This window comes from Pipistrellus hanaki, assembly GCF_964339955.1.
Source record: "Pipistrellus hanaki genome assembly, chromosome: 3".
Classification (NCBI taxonomy): domain Eukaryota; kingdom Metazoa; phylum Chordata; class Mammalia; order Chiroptera; family Vespertilionidae; genus Pipistrellus; species Pipistrellus hanaki.
In genome coordinates this window covers 38,938,640-38,958,900 of record NC_140505.1, presented here as the reverse complement: position 1 = coordinate 38,958,900, position 20,261 = coordinate 38,938,640, and the positions used below count along the sequence as shown (strand labels likewise).

The following is a 20,261-nucleotide window of genomic DNA, read 5'->3' as shown; positions in this document are numbered from 1 at the left end:
ATCATCACCTTAAGATTTTTTAAAAAATATATATATATTTCATTGCTTTTCCACAGAGAGGAAGAGAGAGGGACAGAGAGCTAGAAACATCGATGAGAGAGAATCATTGATCAGCTGCCTCCTGCACACCCCCCACTGGGGATGTGCCCGCAACCAAGGTACATGCCCTTGACCAGAACTGAACCTGGGACCCTTCAGTCCACAGACAGACGCTCTATCCACTGAGCCAAACCGGTCGCCGCATCACCTTAAGATTTGATATCATTTTTAAGGTGACTTTGAAAGCACTTTTAACATTATATATTTTGGACTATGAATAGAAAAGGCCTGGAAAATAGTTTAAATTTTATCCATAGCATCCATAGTGACTCGAACAGTTTTGTTAATAGCTCAGAATAAGATAATAAAATCTCAATTATTTTTTAAGGAATTAAAAAGATGGCTATTTTAACTGATTAAATTCACCAGAAAACCAACTCTATTTCTCTAAGTAAGTCCAGCATCAAACAGCTAGGAGGACCTTGCTTCTTCTGTGTCTCACTTCTATTTAAAGTTAAATATGATAATTGTGAAATAAAGTAACTTAAATAGTACAAAATCCTATCATATCCATGTTGGGAAAAGGAACATTAAATTTGAAAATCATGTATTGATACAGTCAGTAAAGCCTCTTTGGTGTTTACATCTTTACACCACTTTAGAAATGTTATTTTCTCAATTATACAGAACTAGAGGCCAGGTGCACAGATTCGTGCACTGGTGGAGTCCCTTGGCCTGGCCTTGGGTATTGGGCTGAAACCAGCTCTCTGACATCCCCTGCGGGGTCCCAGATTGTGAGAGGGTGCAGGCCAGGCCGAGACCCCCCACTGGTGCACGATCAGGACTGGGGAGGGACCGCGAGAGGACTCCAGGCCTCTCTTACTCAGTCCTGATTGGAGCCAATCGGGGCCATGTTGTCCAATCCCAATTGGGGATGGTTGGCCTGGGAGGAACTATGGGAGGTTGGCTGGCCAGGGAGGGACCACGGGAGGGCTCAAAAGTGTGTCTGGCACATCTCTCCCAGTCCCAATCAGGGCCAATCAGGCTGGGGAGGGACCGCAGGAGGGCCCCAGGGTGTGTCCAGCCTGTCTTGCCCAGTCCCAATCAGCCGGTCTCCAGCAGCAAACTAACCTACCGGAACATCTGCTCCCTGGTGGTCAGTGGGCATCATGGTGACTGGTCTAATGGTCGGACACTTAGCATATAAGACTTTTATTATATAGAATAACTGCTGCAATAGAAATTCATTAGTTCTTTTGACAGCTTATTAAAATTCTAGAAAACTCTGAGAGTGTTCATCCACATACTGAGCTAAAAATCTCTCTCTACTAGTGGAAGTTTGAGAAGCTGGCCTTAATTCTATATTGATTCTCACCCAATATAACATAAATCTACCTATAAATGTAAATATGGTGCTCCATGACAGCCTTCAAATATTTAAAGAGAAAATAGGAGTGAATATTGACTGAAAATTTACTCAGTGGCTGGTGCTGTTCTATGTGCCTTAGGTATAAAACTATATTTTAAAAGAAGAAAAAAATTATATTTAATCTGACAACTGCATAATCCATACTATTATCATTCTTATTGTACAAATGAAAAAAGCAAGTCTCACAGAGGTGATATAATTAATGATGAAACTAGATTTGGAATCCAGATTTCTGTAGCTTAAGAAAAAAAGGCCTTGATTGTTTCCCTATTTTCTATTATACCATGTCATTCAGCAATCTGTAAATGTGTCATGTGATAAAAATAAATTTATTATAATTATAGCAACAACATTATTTAAGGTTTTATTTAATAACAAAATATATAAAATTCTAATTCTTCAACATGCAGTAAGAAAGTGTCCTCGTTGGTTGCTAAATGGGAGCAGGTTGGGGGACTGGGTGAAAAAGGTGAAAGGAATGAGAAGTACAAATTGGCAGTTACACAATAGTAACAGGCATGTAAAATACAACATAGAGAATATAGTTAATCTATATATATAAAACCCTAATATGCAAATATACTGGAGACAGGTGGAAGCAGGGAGATGCCCAGAGGAGGCAGGACCAGCTCAAGGTGACTTGCAGGACTGAGCGGGGGCTTAAAGTGGCCAGAGAAGGCCAGAGGGGTCAGAGGAGGGGCCAGGCACACTCAAGCTCTTGATGGAGACGTTAGGGGCTCTTGGTGGAGAGGGTAGAGTGTCAAGGCAGGACAGCTTGTGCGTGAGTGGGCGGGACAGTGCAATTTCCCACACTGGGCCTCTAGCATATATATATATATAGTATATATAAAGGCTAACATTCAAAGTGTCGCCTTGGGAGTTTGACCAGTAGACTGGTAATTCAATCACTCATTATGACATGCGCTGACCACCAGGGGGTGGTGCGTTATTAAGGAAGGCCCCAGCCAGCAGCCAGGGAATAGGGACCCAGTTGGCAGCTGAAAGGCCCTGATTGACCCTAATCGGCTCTGATCACCAGCCAGCCCTAGGGACCCTAGCCATGCAAAAATTTTGTGCACTGGGCCTCTAGTTGAAAAATAAAAATAAAATTTAAAAAATATCACTGGTACCTAGTTTTGGTCATTCCTAATTTTAATTTTGAATATGTTCCAATTCTAAGACAACATTTGGACAGGTTCAGAATCAAGATTAATTCTAAAATGTAGGAATTATTTCAAACTTTCAACTATTTGATTCTGAATGATAACTATCTGCCATAATTGCTGTGATTATTATACTTTATTACTGAGAGCAATAAGCTAAGTATCTTACCTAGTAATAGACAAACATGTAAATTGACCATACCTCCGCTACACTACCAGCCAATCAAGAGTGATATGAAAATTAACCCAACAAATATGGTGATTAATTTGCATACACAGGCCCTGAGTGATGGGGGCGGGGCGCTAGCATCATCACCATGGTGATGATGCAGGCATTTTGCCCCAGCCCCAGTCTCTCAGGGCCTCTGGGGCCTGAGTGGAAAGGAGCTAGGCTAGAGTGGAAAGGCCCTGCTGGCAGCCAGGGAAAGGAAAGCCCATTCTAGCACAAATCTTCATGCATTGGGCTTCTAGTTACATAGTTCACAAACCACAGGACTTATTTTTAGATATATCTTTTCTATTCAAACCAAATTTGTATAAATAAAATAATCATCAAAATTGTAATTTTCTACAAATCAACATTAAAGGTCAACATAATTCTATGTAATAAAAGAGAAAGGTTCAAATTGACTGTACCTCCACTACGCCCAGAAGCCACACCCAAAAGCCAATCAGGAGCGAGTATGCAAATTAACCCAACAAATATGGTGGTGGCCACAGAGCTGGAGAGAGCAGGAGTCTTGGGCCTGCAGGGGAGGGCAGTTAGTGGCAACCAGGTTGGCAGGGGAGTGGTTAGGGGGTGATCAGGCTGGCAGGCAGGATAGGTTAGGGGCAATTGGGAAGGCAGGCAGGCGAGCAACTGGGAGCCAGTAGTCCTGGATTGTGAGAGGGACATCCAATTGCCCATTTAGACCGGATCCCAATAGGCCAGCCATGGAGGGGAATTGGGAGAGACCAGGCCTGCAAGAGAGGGCAGTGTGGATCCTATTGGGATCGAGCCTAAACAGGCAGCTGGACATCCCCCAAGGGGTCCAGATTGGAGAGGGTGTAGGCTGTGCTGAGGGACACCCCCCACTTCCCATGCACAAATTTCGTGTACCAGGTCTCTAGTTTAATACTATCTTTAGCCCCAACCTCTCCCCTAAATTCAGGTCATAAGTTCAACTGCCAACTCAACAAACCAACCTGAGATCCAGACCTGAACTCTGAATTCTCTACCTTTTCCTTTCCACTCCTCCTGAATAACTCCCACTCTTCCTGCATTCTTTCTCACCTGAATACACAGCAACTCCATTCTGCCAGTTATGTAGTTCCACATCCCACATTATGCCTCTCAGCAAATCCTGTTCACCTTCCTCCAAAATGTATCCAACCTCCAGTTTTCACTAATTCAACTATAGCCGTTCTGGCACAAGCCATTGTCACTTCTCACTTGGACTTCTTCAATACCTTCTATCAGGTTTCCTGACTCCCTATAGTCTATTCTCAATGTCCAGTCTCTAGAGGTCCAAATGAAACATACTAATACAGTGGTCAGCAAACTCACTGGTCAACAGAGCCAAATATCAATAGTACAATGATTGAAATTTCTTTTAAGAGCCAAATTTTTAAAATTTAAACTTCTAACATCACTTTTTCAAAATAGACTTGCTCAGGCCATGGTATTTTGTAATAGAGCCATACTCAAGGGGCCAAAGAGCTGTATGTGGCTCGTGAGCCGCAGTTTGCAGACCACTGTACTAGTAGGTCAGATCATGTCACCCCCCTGTCTAGAACTATAAACTTCACAACTCAGTCAGAGTAACATAGGAATCCTAAGCTGCCTGTAAAACCATACTAATCTGGTCCCCAGAAACTTCCCTGAGCTTTTCTTTAGACTACTCTCACTATAACTGCTATTTCTAAAACACATAGCCATGACCTCATCTTGGGGCCTTTGTACTCACTGTTACTTCTACCTAGAGCATTCCTCTTCCAGACGTGGCTTTCTCCCTCACCTCTTCTAGTTCTCTGTCCCAATGACACCTTATCAGTAAGAATGCTATTTGTTATCTGTCTCTGCCCACCAAAATGTAAATCCATGAAAACATGCTTGTTCACTGCTATACTCAGAGAACCCTAGAATAACGTTTGGCTTAGAGCAAGTGAAACATTAATATATTAATATTTTGTTAATTAAAAAGAAGAAGAAACGAGTTCTAGGAGAAAACAATTTAACATAACTATAACTAATATTTGTTATCACTAATTTTGATAACAATACATGAGATATATTAAACAATGTCAAAACATTGCAGGATCTGCACCCAGCCCACAGGCCCCAGACCAGCCAAGGTGGGCTCCAGCAAGGGACCCCCCTCCCATTACCCTCCTATTGCCCCACAGGGGGAGGCAACCAGCGGTGGCAGCAGGGGGTGGTGCTGACTGGTGGGCCCAAACTGCCCCCAGTCACACCATCAGATGCCTCCTGCTGAGGAAGGCAACTGTGGCAGTGGCAAGGCGATAGGGGGGTGGGGCCAGCGAGCAAGGCGGGTGCCAGTGGGGGCTCACCAAACACCCCACCAGTTGCCCCACAGATCAGTCCTGATTGCTGGCCAGGCCTAGGAACCCTACCCGTGCACGAGTTTTGTGCACCAGGCCTCTGGTAATGTATTATTAAAAGGCAAGGTACTATATATAGCAGGTTTAATTTATTTTCCTCTTTATTTCTGAAAATGACTGACAGAGCCAAAGGCAGTTATATAGTTTAAAACTGTTCTAAAAAACTGTGTTTTTTTCCCAGAATAATTGTTAGAGAATAAGCAATATCAATTTTGGGCTTCCACATAACTCACTATCAAAATTCGCTAATACACAGTCCTCAGGTTACGTCGGTAATGACTTACACAGTTTGTGGTTATGGCATCATCTCCCATTTATTTATAAAAAAAAATAAAGTGTCATCATTTCAAGGTATGTACATATGTGCTTTATGCTTTTTCATTATTTGTTTACCACAAGTAAAGGTCAGGAATTGTTATCTTTTAATTTTTTTTTTTTACTGTTTTACTTCATTACTGCTGTGTATGTTCTCCATGTGAGTGACGTAGGTGCTTATGTAGGTGGGTTCCGACTTACGGCAAAAAAACGCATTACATCGCGCCTTAGGAACAAATCTCAGAGGACCTACTGTACAGGGAGGGGCAAAAATAGGTTTACAGTTGTGAAAGTTTATTCTTGTATTATTTATTAATTACTGTATTATTTTCCATATGAACAACTGTAAACCTACATTAACCCCACCCTGTACCTTATAATTTCTGTAATAATAAATGGCCATCAGTGTCATCAATTTGTAAAGTAGCACTGAACACCGATGAACCTTAGCCTAATTGCTTTTAGGAGCTAATGCAATTAGTCAGCTTAAACACCATTACACTGAAGAAAATATATTTTATCTGTGGAAGCTTGGGGAAATGGATCTCTCATTCATCTCCAATTCCTATTATTTATAGATTCAGATAAGCAAGAATAAATAAGCATAATTTTAAGGGAATAGTGTGATATAAGAATAAAATGCAGGTCAAGAGAGTTCATAAAAATGTAGAAAAGAAAGAAAGCAGAAGCATATTAGAGCTTTGAAGATGATTTAGGAATATATAATTTGATAGTTCAAGCAGAGGTCTGTCAAGCACATTGTATTAGTTTATTTCTTAATAAATCAAAGCACTGAATTTAATTTTTAAAAACTGAATTCCTGAGAAATAAAATCAAAATATATTAATAAGTAGCTAGTACCCACTAACAGTGTGTCTATAAAGATGTCCTAATTAGAAAAATATTTAAAATATACTAAGAGAAAAAAGTGTGATATAAATTTATATATATAAAACTATAATGATGTACTTTATGAAAACCAGAAACAACTCTGTAGGGTTGGAAAAAGGGTTAGAAGGTAATACAGTAAATTTTTATAATATATTTTATTAGGATGTTGGGAGCAAGTAATCTTTTCCTATAGATGTTTAAAGGTTATATTGATAAATACTACTTTATACTTCAATAGAAAACATTGCACTGTTGTTATTAAACAATTGTAAGAAGGCTACAACAAGAGTAAGATTTCACAATGTACTTTCTACTCTTACTGTAACAGTGGTCCTCAATCACAATGTTGTAAAGTGTACTAAGTTGTTTATTCTAGTACTTATATTAGGACAAAATAAAAGTTACGTATCCCCACAAGAACATTCTCTCTTCCCTGCAGTCAATGTTCTCACCAATGGGGGAAGGGATGAAGTGATAGGTACTGTGCCATAAATAACCCTTTCAGCAGCATTTACTCCTGCTGAGACCTGTCTCATGTGTCCGGCATACAAACACCATCCTCTGTTGTGTTACATTGCATGGATTGTGCCAGAAAAATGTTTGAGACCCCTGAACCACAATGTCACTGAGAAAAGTGAGCAACTGTTTTTCTACTTACTTTCCCATTGCTGACAATTCCCATTTCTCCAGGACCCAACTTAAGCACATCTTGACAGAACAACTGGTGAGTTCGAAAAATATTCACCCCAATGGTATTATATTTTTTCTCAAAAGCATTCTTATCCATCTCCTAAAGCAAGAAAATATGAAATGAATAAGAGAGCAGTAAATATAGTAAATTATTTTCTTAACAAATCTTACTTTAATATATTAGTGTAAAATTTAAATTATACTAAGTTGTGACAAAAAGTCTCCTGAAACCATTTTCTCCTGAAACCATTTTTTAAAAATAAATCATTCTCTGCCAAGTCAATTACAATATTTGTATATCTTTTTACAAGTAGATAGTTTGCTATTCATTCTTTGAGAATTTCAGGTGAAATACTGATTGATAAAATGCTAAGGAACATCAATTTAAATAAAATTTAACATTCCAGAAAAGATATAAACCTAGTTAGTAACAGTGCATTTAACTTCTCCGTGGTGAGAGTCATAAAATATATGGATATTCACAGAAAATTAATCACAAATACGTTCCTTACATCTTTATACTAACACACTTCTTCATATCAATATTTAATAATTTTTTATGCTCATCCAAATCACCTTGGTACCTTGTTAAAATGAAGTTTCCCCTTCAGTAGATCAGGGTGGGGCCTTAAATCCTGAACTTCTAACAAATTCAGATGATAGAATTGTTTCCCCTTTGCTGCTCAATATGGTAGCCACAGCCACAAATGGTTACTGAGCCCTGGACATGTGGCTGGTATGACTGAGGAGCTGATTTTAAAGCTCAATTTAATTTTAAGCTTAAAATATCTCCATGTAGCTAGTGACTACAGTATTGGATAGTATCTCCTTACTTCCAAAATCTCCATTTCAGTCATCCCCTCTCTCATCACAAGCTCCTGACCTTCCAGCTCACTCATTCTGTTACTAAACATTATTCACACTTTCAGTCCATGGACCCTACCACTTATTTATTGTCCATTACACTTCCCACATCATAATTTCCCTCCCACCCAAGTTACACGCTGGAATCCTTTACTGTAACATCAACCTTCCATGCTCAGCTCCCTGAAATGCTTCCCTCAGTTACATTCACCTTTGAAAAACCCCAACTCTGGTTAAATACAACTCAGCTTCCTCTGCAACTGGACCCAAACAGTGTTAATAAAATTGGAAAATACATGCAACCAACGCTGATCTCACTTTCAATTTGTGGTCATTAATCTCAAGTGGGCTCTCAGAAATCTTCCCACACTAATGTATTGGATTCACGTTCTTATTCTCTGAGTAACAGAAACATATTTGACATTTTCTCTTCTTTCCTCAAACCTCTAATAGCACCCACTAACACTCTAATACTTAACTAATGACCCACTTTTCTTTTGAAAAATGAAAGTAATCAGAAGAAAAGCACTTTTCTTCTTACCACCAAATAAATCTGTACCCATATAGTCTGCCTTTCTTCTGGTTAAAATGGATGAATGATTCCTATTCTTAAACTAACACTTAACACTGTCCATTGGTTCTCAGCACCTTTTAACTTTTCAAGAATTTTGCTCCCCTATGTTTATATGATCCTATTCTTATTGTTGGATAGATTGTTTCCATTAGCATACAAAAAAAGTGACATCTCCTAAATTTAGAAAAATTTCCTTGACCTCAAGTCCCATTCTGGCTATGAAATACTTCTCCCTTCAGTGTGCAAGAAACTTTTTAAAATAACTATACTTGCTATTTCTATTTCCTGATTTTCTATTTTCTCTTGAATCTACTGTACTTTATGCTTTTCATTCCACTGAAGCGGTTCTTATCAAAGTCACCAAGGACCACCTTAATAAATAAAATGGTCAGTTAGGAAGTTGGATTTCAGAAACATCTGGCATAGGTAATCATTTCCTACTTGAAATATATTCTCCATTTGGCTTCCAGGATACCATACTCTCCTGGTCACCTTCCTAATTCATTGGCTGTTCCACCTTTTTTATAGGATCATCCTTTTCTTGTGTTCCTCCACATTTTAGAATGTTCCAGGGCTGAGATTTCAATTTCTCTGTCCTCTACCCACCCTCACTTCTAAGGTTTCTCATCTAGTTTCTTAGCTTCAAATTATATATAATGTTGATAAACCTCAAATTGACTCTCAAAAAAAAAAAAAAAAGACAATCCCTCATTGATTTCTACACTCATTTACTCAATTGTCAACATTTCTACTTGAATGTCTAACAGGTTTCTGCAACTTTACATGTAAAACACTTAGCTCTAGATTTAGGCCCTATGTGCCCAAATCTTCTCTTCAATCTAGACTTCCCATCTCAAAAAAAAAAAAAAAAAAAAAAAAAAAAATACCACCATTAAATCTAGCTGTTCAAGACAAAATCCTAGCCTATTATTTTTAAGTCACATACAATTGAGCAATTAATCCTATTGACCATAATATAACAATTATTTATTATCCATTTTACCATCTCCACCTCTCCTATCTAGTTCAACATACCATTATTTCTTGCCTAGGTTATAGGCAAGAAATGCAATAGCATTCTAAATGTTCATCCCATTTCCACTCTTGTCTACCTACTATCAAATCTATCTTCACATGGTACCCAGAGTCATCTTTTTAAAGGTTATTCACCTCTTCAAGATTCCTTAATGACTTGCCATTATGCTCAGGAAAAATTTCAATCCCTTACTATGGCCTATAAGTGCTTGAGATATCTGGGGTTATATTTCTGACCTCATGTGCTAGTACTCTGCACATCTCTATTTTGGTCATAATGATCTTCTGCCTATACCTCAAGTCTGCCAAGACTGTCTCTGTGTCATAGCCTTTAAACTTGCTATGTTCTTGAACCTGGTACATTCTTCTCACAGACTTTCTATGGTTTGATATTTTATTTGCTGCCCAAATGTAGGCTCTGTAGAAATACATTTCCTGACCACTCCAGCTAAAATAGCATCCCTCAAACTATCTAACCTCTATGTTTCTTTATTTTTTCTAATACCACTTACTTTGCTGTCTTTCCCACTACCATGTAAGCTCCCCAAGAACAGGGACTCTATTCTGTTCACAAGTATATCTCCATTGTCTAGTAGATAATATATAAAATCTAATTTGTTAAATGTCTCTATGCAAAGTCATATTATTTAACATTTATCTTTTCCCATTTAAAGAAATATTATCCCCAAATTATTATACTTATTAACCGATGTTTTTAAGTACCATATTACCTCCAAGCATATTTATTCTTTTGAAATATTCAATACATACTTATTATTTCAAACAAAGTTACTGACCTCAGTAAGGAATGTTTTAATTTTATCTCCAGAGTAAATAGCTGTAGCAGTTTCTTCCCTTGCCAGTTTCCTGAGAAAGTTTCTCAAAAAGCTGTTTTTCTGTGTAAGAAAAGCTGCCAAAATTCCTCTAGAAATAGCTGTGTTCTCTTCATTTATTTCTGATGTAGGATTATAAATAACGCCCAACCGACTATGAAAACTTTTTTTCTGAAAAACACATTTATAGGTGGGAGGAAAAAAATCTGTGTCTTACATATCTTTTTACAGTTGAACTTTTCTCTTTCCAATCAAGTTTATATTTTACCATACAACATCTTTCACTGTCAAATTCTATGTTGACTATTGAAGATGACCTATCATTAAAATAGCCTAAAAACAATAATTTTAGTAATTCCAACTGCTTCACCTCTTTGCATAATGATTATTTTTAATGCAATACTTTGTTTAACCTCTTCTTGTGTATGTATGTCTATGAAATAACAAAATTACAAAACAAAAATGCAAATTAACCCATAAAATAACCACCCAGGTAAAAAAAATAGAGCACTGTCAAGGATACTTCTCAGGAGTAATTAAAAAGGTAAATTCCAAGATACTATTCCATGGGTGAATGTGAGGCAAAATCATAACATTTCTGAACTGTGAAAGTAGTCTCTAAATCAATTACACATATCCAACAGTAAAGATGAAAATCTAACTGGCTTTGGGTACTTAAGCACAACCTTTTACCAGTAAGTGGCTTGTGCTCATCCAGAGATATTCCCCAGGAAACCAAGATAAAAGACAAAAACAAGGGTAAAAAAACCTGAGCAAGAATATCAGAGACATACAATGAGAGGAAAATAGACTTTACAGAATTAGTTCATTCACATCACTAAAAATAGATAAATCAATAAACTATCCAACAAACAAAAAATAGCCCAGGGAAGGTGGGGGGGAGGGTGTTGTTACCAGTATCCAAATATGCTATAGCATATTCCCAGGATCCAAATATGCTACGGTGTATTATCTAAAATGTTTTGTTTTCAATAAAAAAATTATGAGACATGCAATGTAACAAGAGAGTATGATTCATACAAAGGTGAAAAACACCCACATAGCATTAGAAACTGTCTTTGAGGGTCCTTAGTTGTTGGACTTAACAGATGTAATATATTCAAAGAACTAAAGAAAACCATGTCTAAAGAATTAAAGAAAGTTATTTTAATAATATTTCACAGATAATAATAATGAAGATATAGAAATTATACAACAGAACCAAAAGAAAATTCTGGAGTTATAAATTCAGTAACTAAAATGAAAAATGCTCTAGAAGGGTCCAATAGATATGAGTTTGCAGAAAAATAAGTGAATCAATAGAGATTATACAATTTGAAAAACAAACTAAAAAGAATGAACAGATCCTCAGAGAAATGTGGAACATCATTAAACATGACAACATATACATAATGGAAGGGCCACATACATGTAACTACTGGGGGAAGGGCAGTCTGTGAGCCTCTCAAAGAACATGCTCCCAGAAATTCTTGAGAAGGAAGCGAAGACAGAAGTTGACTGTTGTTCCATAGGTCCCGAACAACCGGTTTTGAAATGTACTTGTCTGCAGGCAACTGAGGAAAGCCAGAATGTGTTCTGAAATGTTCTAATATGATGTGAAAATCTCCTAGCAGATGTTGTGTTTCATTTTAAATGTATTAATTATTCTTAATGTGGTAGCAGGGCACCAAGATGGCCCCCAATGATCCCCATCTCTTGGTACTCATACTTACAGTTCCTTCTCATACTGAATAGAAATGATCTGCATAACAAACAGAATAGCTTGGAAATATAGTGTATGACTTTGGAGACTAGATCATAAAAGACATTGTGACTTGTGGTTTCCATCTATAACTCTTTGTCACTCATTCTGGGGAAAGCCAGCTGTCATTTTGTGAGGACACTTAAGCAACACTAAAAGGAGGTCTACGTGGCAATAGAAGCAGCATTCTGTTCATGGCCAGTGAGAAATTTGAGGTCTCCTGCTAACAGCCATGCAAGTGAGCCATCTTAGAAGCTGATCCTCCAGCTCCAGGAAAGCCTTCAGGTGGCAGCAGCCAAAATCCTGACTGCAACCTCATGAGAAACCCCAAGCCACCACACTCAGCTAAGTCACTCTTGAATTCTTAAACCCCAGAAACTATGAGAAAATAAAGGTTTACTGCTTTAAACCACTGAGTTATAGGGTAATTTGTTATACATCAGTAAACTTACATTTAGTTAATACAAAGCAATTTCATAAAATATTTTGGTTTATGTTTCTTGGGTGCTTTTATCTAGGTAAACTTGCTCACCATGTGCTTTAATGCATTCAAAAGCAGTTTTCTCCCAGATGGTTTGTCAAAATCAGCAATAATCCAGAGAGTAATGGAAGAAATCACATCTTCATCTGAAAGTTTCAAATGGTTTAGCTAAACTATTTTTAAAATAAAACTAAAAGCAGAGAACATATTCAGTTAAAAATAAAAAACAACAATATTAAAATTAGTCTTTTGGAAAATAAACAAATGTTAAAAATTGTACACACATAGTGACATAAAATGCTAGAAATATAATTCATTTATAAGCTCTCTAGAAACTCAGGTACCCAGAAGAAAGCAGTGTCCCTAAAGGACACGTCTGTGGGATACTTCTATGAGTAGAGAAAGTTGTATTATGCTTATCATGGTTCCATTGTTAGAAAGCAAAACTGTGTTCTAGCTATATTTGTAAAAAAATAAATTAAGAAACTGATATGTATAACCTCATATATAAAAAAACACACTCCCAGATAAACAATAAGGTTTATTAAAAATAGCAATATCTTATTAGCTTATGATTCATTAATTCAAAATGTCCGGCTTTTATTAACTTGGTCTAATTCACATCTTGTGACATCAATATCAGTATGATTCTTTTTCTGAAAAATTTGAAAATTTGGATGGCACAGAAAGAAACAATTTTTAATTCTTACGTCACAGTTAAATGAATTTATTTCATCCAGCTTCAGGATATAACATTTGAAATAACAGTTATCTGGTCGTCATTAAAATCTATAGAAAAATTATTCTTTTAGATCACGTGACTCACTTAAAACAGTTATAAAAACTTTATTGTTCTGTAGATCAGCAAATAGCACATTCTTTTAAAAGAATAAAGGTAAAGAATTCTGGTGCCCTCTCAATGTTAGCCCTTTTACCAACAGTAGTAAATGAAGTAATGTTTCAAATGTGCTAAGTAAATTATAATTTTTTCTTTCTTTACACATTTACATAACTGCAAATAAGAGGAACTTATGATGCTTCTATTAATAAAGTATTCCTTTAAGCTACAGGAAATTTAAAGGCTAACTTACTCTGATGCCCAGAAATACACCCCAGAACCTGACAAATATTTATCCCTTTATTTCCTATTTCCGACTCCTTTTCTTTCCCATCATTTTTAAAAAAAAATATATTTTATTGATTTTGTACAGAGAGGAAGGGAGAGAGATAGAGAGTTAGAAACATCGATGAGAGAGAGTCATCGATCAGCCGCCTCTTGCACACCCCCTACTAGGGATATGCCCGCAACTAAGGTACATGCCCTTGACCGGAATCGAACCCGGGACCCTTCAGTCCCCAAGCCGACGCTCTATCCATTGAGCCAAACCGGTTTTGGCTCTTTCCCATCATTTTTACACATTAGCCTGCCATAAAGTGGAAGTTTTATTTTACATTTTATTATTTGTTGGATTGTGTGTAGACAGATCATTTTGTGAACATAAAGTCATGAATCAATTAGAAAGTAATTTGGGAGCCATCTGGTCCCAAGTTGGTTTCACTCTTTTCCACTCTCAAAACTGGTTGTGTAGCCTCTGCTTAAATCTCTCTCTGATAAAATTTACCCCTTATAACATAGTTTATTCCATCTTTAGATCACTGTAATTGTTAGAAAGTTACTGCTTTAATACTGAGATACAAATAAGCCTTCTTTTATGTATTGGCTCCCATTTTTTTCCCTACAGCTAAGCAGGTCAAATAAAACAAAGCAAGACAAAAACCAACCAAACTTTAATTATTTCATCTATCTTATAATTACCTACCTTATCTTATCTACCCGATAAGATTAAAAAATGTACGGCCCCACTGCAGACTTCCCTATCTAGGCTAAATTCTTATTTTCAAATATGTTCCTGTCTTGGTTTCCCTTCCTTTGCTTTGACCGCCAAACCTAAGCAAAACATCCACCTATTTTTTTATTTTAATTGATTTTTTTTTTAGAGAGAGGAAGGGGGAGACAGAGAAACACCGATGTGAGAAATATTTATCAGCTATGTTCTGTACGCCACCTACTGGGGATTGAGGCTGAAACATGGGCATGTGCCCTGACAAGGAATGGAACTGGCAACCTTTTGGTGAATAGGGCGAGGCTCAACCAACCGAGTCACTCCAGTGGGGATACACATGTTATAGCTTTTAAAAAAAGGCAAAAAAAAAAACTAAGATGAACTCCTTCTGCATTTATAATTAGCTAGGATAGAAGACATTATTTTCTCAGCACAATCCTTATATCCTAACAAATTACAAGCTCTCAAATTGAAAAACAGGCCTCTAGTCAAATATCAATATATAAATATGTATTATGGTCCTAGCTGGTTTGGCTCCATCCCACAGACTGAAGGATCTTGGGTTTGATTTGGGTCAAGGGCATATACCTCAGTTGTAGGCTCACTCCCCTACCCTGGTCAGGGCACCTGTGGGAGGCAACCAATTGCTGTGTCTCACTCGCATCCATGTTTCTCTCTCACTGTCTCACCCCCTCCTTCTTCCCTTCCACTCTGAGAATCAATGAGAAAAATATCGTTAGGTAAGGATTTAAAAAAAGAAAAGTATAATGCAAACACCTTACTAAAATTACAACATTTTGCTACTTTAAGAATAAATTCAGGAAAATAAAATATGCTTATTACCTTCATGGGTTAAATAATACATGTTCTCTGCAATTACAGCACTCTTATCTTGTGAGTCCAAGAAAAAGAAAGTAGAGAAATCTTCAACATCTGTAGTTACTGAAAAATTTCATATTAAACAATAAATAATGAAATAATAAAACATTCACAATTCAACAAGCATTTGTAGAAAACAGAATTATTTTACCTGATGTAGATATTAAATTAAGGTACTGCCCTTCGCTGTACAAAATCGAAGGATTTATACGGGGTACAACATTATTTTTATCCATAAAGAAATCAATTGCATTTGTTTGATCATTTAATGTGCCCTAAAATAACAAAAATATTATTTAGGTTATAGAAGCAATTTATATGCATATGTTTTAAAGTTATGCAGAGATTACATTTAAAGATACTCAGTATAAAATAAATCAATAAATAATAGATGATTTAGGATTCTCATAATAAATTTTCATGTAAAACTTTGAATTTTCTTTCCAATTAAGCAATTTTTAGATGTAATTATGCACAGATAAAGTTAATTATTACTTTAAAAATCATTGCTAAATGATCAGGATGAAAATTTTTACAAAATTAACTTTTGCTATTAAAATATTTCTTAATACAAAAAGTCATTTATAAAAATCATTCACATATATTTTCTCATAAATGTTTACCTACCATAAAAACTTCCCTTTGTAAATATATGGTCATATCCATCATTTTTTGAAGAAGAGCTCTTTCTAGTTTTTGAATATTTAACTCCTCATGGTTAAAGGATTCGCCATTATAAAGAGCTTGAGGCAAAGGACCCAGGCCAGTCATCTTATAAAAGCTTGCTCCTGCCTATTAAGTTAAAAAATATCAGAGTTAAACAGAATATGGTTTTTTAAAAAAGAAATACATAAGAAAAAGAAGGAACACTGCCACATTTTTATATGCCAGAGGGGGAAAATGTTAATTTTGATAATATTACCCAACCTTTTAAAAGACTGTTTAAAAGAAAATCTACAAAGAGCAAGAGTCAGGGAACTTTCCATGCAGGGAAAGACATAGTAATACATATTTTAGGCTTTATGAGCTATCAGGTTTGTCTGCGTCACATCTACTCAATTTTGATGTTATAGAACAGAAGCAGCGAGAACAAACAAATATGGCCATGTCCCCCACAACTATGAAAACAGGCAATGGGAGGGCTAGATTTGGCCTATGAGCTATAGCTTGCTGACCCTTGATATGAACAACGATATTCACTTTTTAAGAAATATCATTCACCAGGACCAGAGAGTCATTTGTCCCTATATGTATTATACTTGTTTAATAAGCATTTATTCAATTCATGCCACCAGCATTAGGCTAGACCCTGTGAATACAGAACTGAAAGTTTTCCCTCAAGTGGTTCATATATTTACAAACAAAATGCAGGCATGTACAAGGCTCTTTGGGAGATCAGAAATGAAGCATCTAACCAAGTCTGTGATGGATAGGAAGGTATCAGAGAAGGACTCTGCTAGGGGGTAACACCAAAAAAAATCAAAGGATGAGCAAAATTTGCTAGGGAGATGAAGTGGAAAAAGGCATTCCAAGTGAAAAGAGACAGCCAAGCAAGTGGGGGGAGGGAGGGAGAATAAGGCATATTTAGGCAATTGCAAGTAATTTGCTTTGTTTACAGTGGGGAGAGCTGTCCGATATGGGTCAGAGGAGACAGGCAGAGGCCAGATCATGAAGGTCTTCAACATCGGGATTTTGCAGTGATAAAGCAGCCCTGCACACTTCATTCATTTGCTATTCTGTACTATGCATTATTATAATTATTATAGCCACCACTCTCACAACTACTTGATGAAGCTAAGTATTCTGATTATATCCATTTTAAAGTTGATGAAACAGATATAAAAACATGAAGTCACTTCCAATGTCACATAGCTACTACATTTTGGAAACAAAATTTGTATTTAGATCTAACCAAGAGTCTGAACTGAACTCTTAACCACTTGACTATATTTCCTCTGCATTTATTGAGCATTTACTATATGTTAGGCTCTGAATTCATATAAATAATATTCAAACTCCTTCCTAAGAAAACATACTTTAACAGAGGGAGAGATGGATACATTAAAAACAGGTGTAATATACAGAGGTGCAAAGTGTGTATAATCAATTCTATCTAGGAAGAGGATTCATGACAATATGATCAGATGTTCTTATTTAAAAAAGAACACAATATAAACAGTGGAAGAAGGTTGGGGAGTATGCACTGGGATGATGGGTCGGGGGCTACTACAGTAGCATGGGAAAGAAAAAGCAAAGGCTGGAACAACAACAAAAAAAGTAACGGGCCAGGTGAGAATGAGGCAGTTTCTAAAATATTTAGTGGGCCAAATTGGATCTAGTTTCAGAGAGTATGAGAGGAAATAAGTAGTTTAGGATGACACAGGTGTCCTGGGAGAATGATGATACTACCCTCTAGATAGGGCAAAAAAGGAAAAGGTTAGGGGTAACAAAGAATATCATGGGCTTGGTTATAGGTTATTGTGATTTAAGATGCTCATGGGCAATCAATCCACTAGGCAGTTGCATACCTGGGTATAGACCTCAAGAAAGATGTCCCTGCTAGAAATACAGGCTCTCTTCTGATTTATTCTATCATTTCCAATTAAGCAAGCTGTTCATTACAAAAGTTTTAACTACCAAAAATAAGCCAATAACACTAAATTTTATACTTTAACCCACACCTCTTTCCTGAGCTATAGACACATAAATCTAATCATTTATTTCATATTTACTCTGGAAATCTCACAGGCACCTTAACTTCAATATGTGAAAAACAGTATTTTTGACCTTATTTCCCATTTGGTTTTCCCTCCACTCCCTTCCACCTTGGCAATGGCATCACAACCTTCTATAGTTAGTTGATTAATTGAACCCTGGGAGTAGACCTTGACAATTTCTCATCTCTCCTTTACCTACTCAATCCAGCAGCAGGTCTGGGGTTGTACTTCCTAACTCAATTGTTTCCATTTTTCTCTGCCTCTACTTCCAAAAGTCTCAAGTTCACCTCTCATTTTGAACTCCTAACTACATGTTTCCTTATCTGTCTCACCACATATAATTTTACTCCCTGATGATTCATTCTCAACAATGGAGAATGTTTTGCTGTTGTTGTTTTTAAAAAGCATTATCACTGTCACTTTCCAAGATCTTGTATTAAATACTGTCCACAAGGCCCGGTGCAATCAGGCCCAGGGCCTACTTCTCCAGCCTTGTCTTAGGAAATTTCCGCCTGCACCTACCTCACCCAAACTTGCTATCTGTACAGCAGCAATGCCAATTTCTCTTAGTTTCTTTACAACTCAGGACCTCCTAGCATTTCCCCCTGAATGTTCATCTCTGTACTAGTACTATCACTTCCTGTTTTCTTTCATCCAACTCTTCGTTTTACTTCAGGACTCATCTTAAATGCCACTTCTTTAGAGAAGGATTCCTATTCCCATTCCAGAGCCCTCCTCTTTCATTCTGCTGTGTACCTATGGGCCTCTTCCAATGAAGACTCATGTCCATCAATTCAGGAATTTCTTTATGCTATTTGTGATGCTTTCTGTCCCTTTGTTTTATTTGTTCTTTCTGACTCTTCTAAATTGAGTCTCTAATTGTTTACCTTTCATTCTTAATTTTCACTTTTTTGTCTCAGTACTATTACATTTTTGTTTTATTTTGAATTTTCAAGAGATCTTTGTTGGACTCTATTCTTTAACCTCCTGTGCCTTGAACATTATATGTACTCAATAAATATTTGTCAAAAATACAGATGACGTTTGGATTGGATAGAGAGAGAAAATTACACGAATATGAGATTATGGAATAAAGGCCTAAACTCATTTATTTGCTTTGTGATGTAGGAGTCAGAATGATTTCCTAGGCATGGAGAATAAAGTGGAAGAAGGTTTGATGGGACTGATAAATATTTACAGTAATTTGGGGATAGTATTCACAAAACCAGAGGTCCTATGAAGGGGAGCATCAAAGGCACAAGTTCAGTTTAAGAGATAGAGGCAGGAACGACTACAGAAGGGCATTCTTGGGGGTGATGTATGCAAAGGAAGGTGCTATGTTATTATTTGTTATTATTAATTGCTATGTTTGCAAGGAGAATTCTGAATTAGTTATTTGATCAATCTATGAGAGTAAAAATGTGGAGTAATTCTTAAAGCAAAAAAAAAAAAAAAAGTCAAGAAATGAAAAGACATAGTATTTGACTTACTAACAAGGAACATTTAAAAAGTCACACACATTCTAACTATTCACTTAACCAAAATGTATTATCAACAGATCTCTTCACTAGCTGGTATGCACTGCACAGTCCTATGAATTCTTAATGGACTGAAATGCTTCTGTACTAATGGCACAGTGGTTTCCCCCATGAGAACTATCTGACCTCTTTCCCAGACCCTCCCTGTCAACATGTTTCAGCCTCTACAGGTAACTGGCTCCCACATCAGCTCTGGTTGATTTTTTCTGATTGGTTTCATTTGATTTTGAAGCTACAAGTTTTTAGATATTTTAAGTAATACCACTGGACTAAGGAGAGACTAAGTAAAGGCAGGAGGTAGAAAAGATCTCAGTCCTCAATTATGGTAAGAAAAACTCAACAAATAATATCTAAAACTTAAGCTATGCTACAAAGCTTGAGGAATACAAAAGAATAAGAAGACAAGATCCCTTTTCTTGAAGTACCTACAGTCTAGCTGGAAGTTAAATTTATATCCACAAAGGACATGTTAATATTGGTTTGTGCATACCAATATGTAAGGATAACATTGTGTTACTCAGGTATTTTTATGGCAACTCATAAGTAGTATATTTTGGCTATGTAATATTATCTCAGCTTAAGTGCATTAATATAACAGCATATACT

General features: G+C 36.7%; 1 protein-coding gene across 1 annotated transcript in view; it reads right to left on the bottom strand.

Moving 5' to 3' along the window:
- UGGT2 (UDP-glucose glycoprotein glucosyltransferase 2) overlaps positions 1–20,261 on the bottom strand; it is a 133,215-nt gene that overhangs the window by 47,474 nt on the left and 65,480 nt on the right. Inside the window, exons 17-22 of the mRNA XM_084876711.1 lie at positions 16,028–16,192; positions 15,552–15,675; positions 15,365–15,463; positions 12,729–12,823; positions 10,399–10,605; positions 7,097–7,228 (exon numbers count right to left, since the gene is read on the bottom strand). Coding sequence (XP_084732837.1) covers positions 7,097–7,228; positions 10,399–10,605; positions 12,729–12,823; positions 15,365–15,463; positions 15,552–15,675; positions 16,028–16,192 — 822 coding nt within the window. The remainder of the gene's footprint in view (positions 1–7,096; positions 7,229–10,398; positions 10,606–12,728; positions 12,824–15,364; positions 15,464–15,551; positions 15,676–16,027; positions 16,193–20,261) is intronic.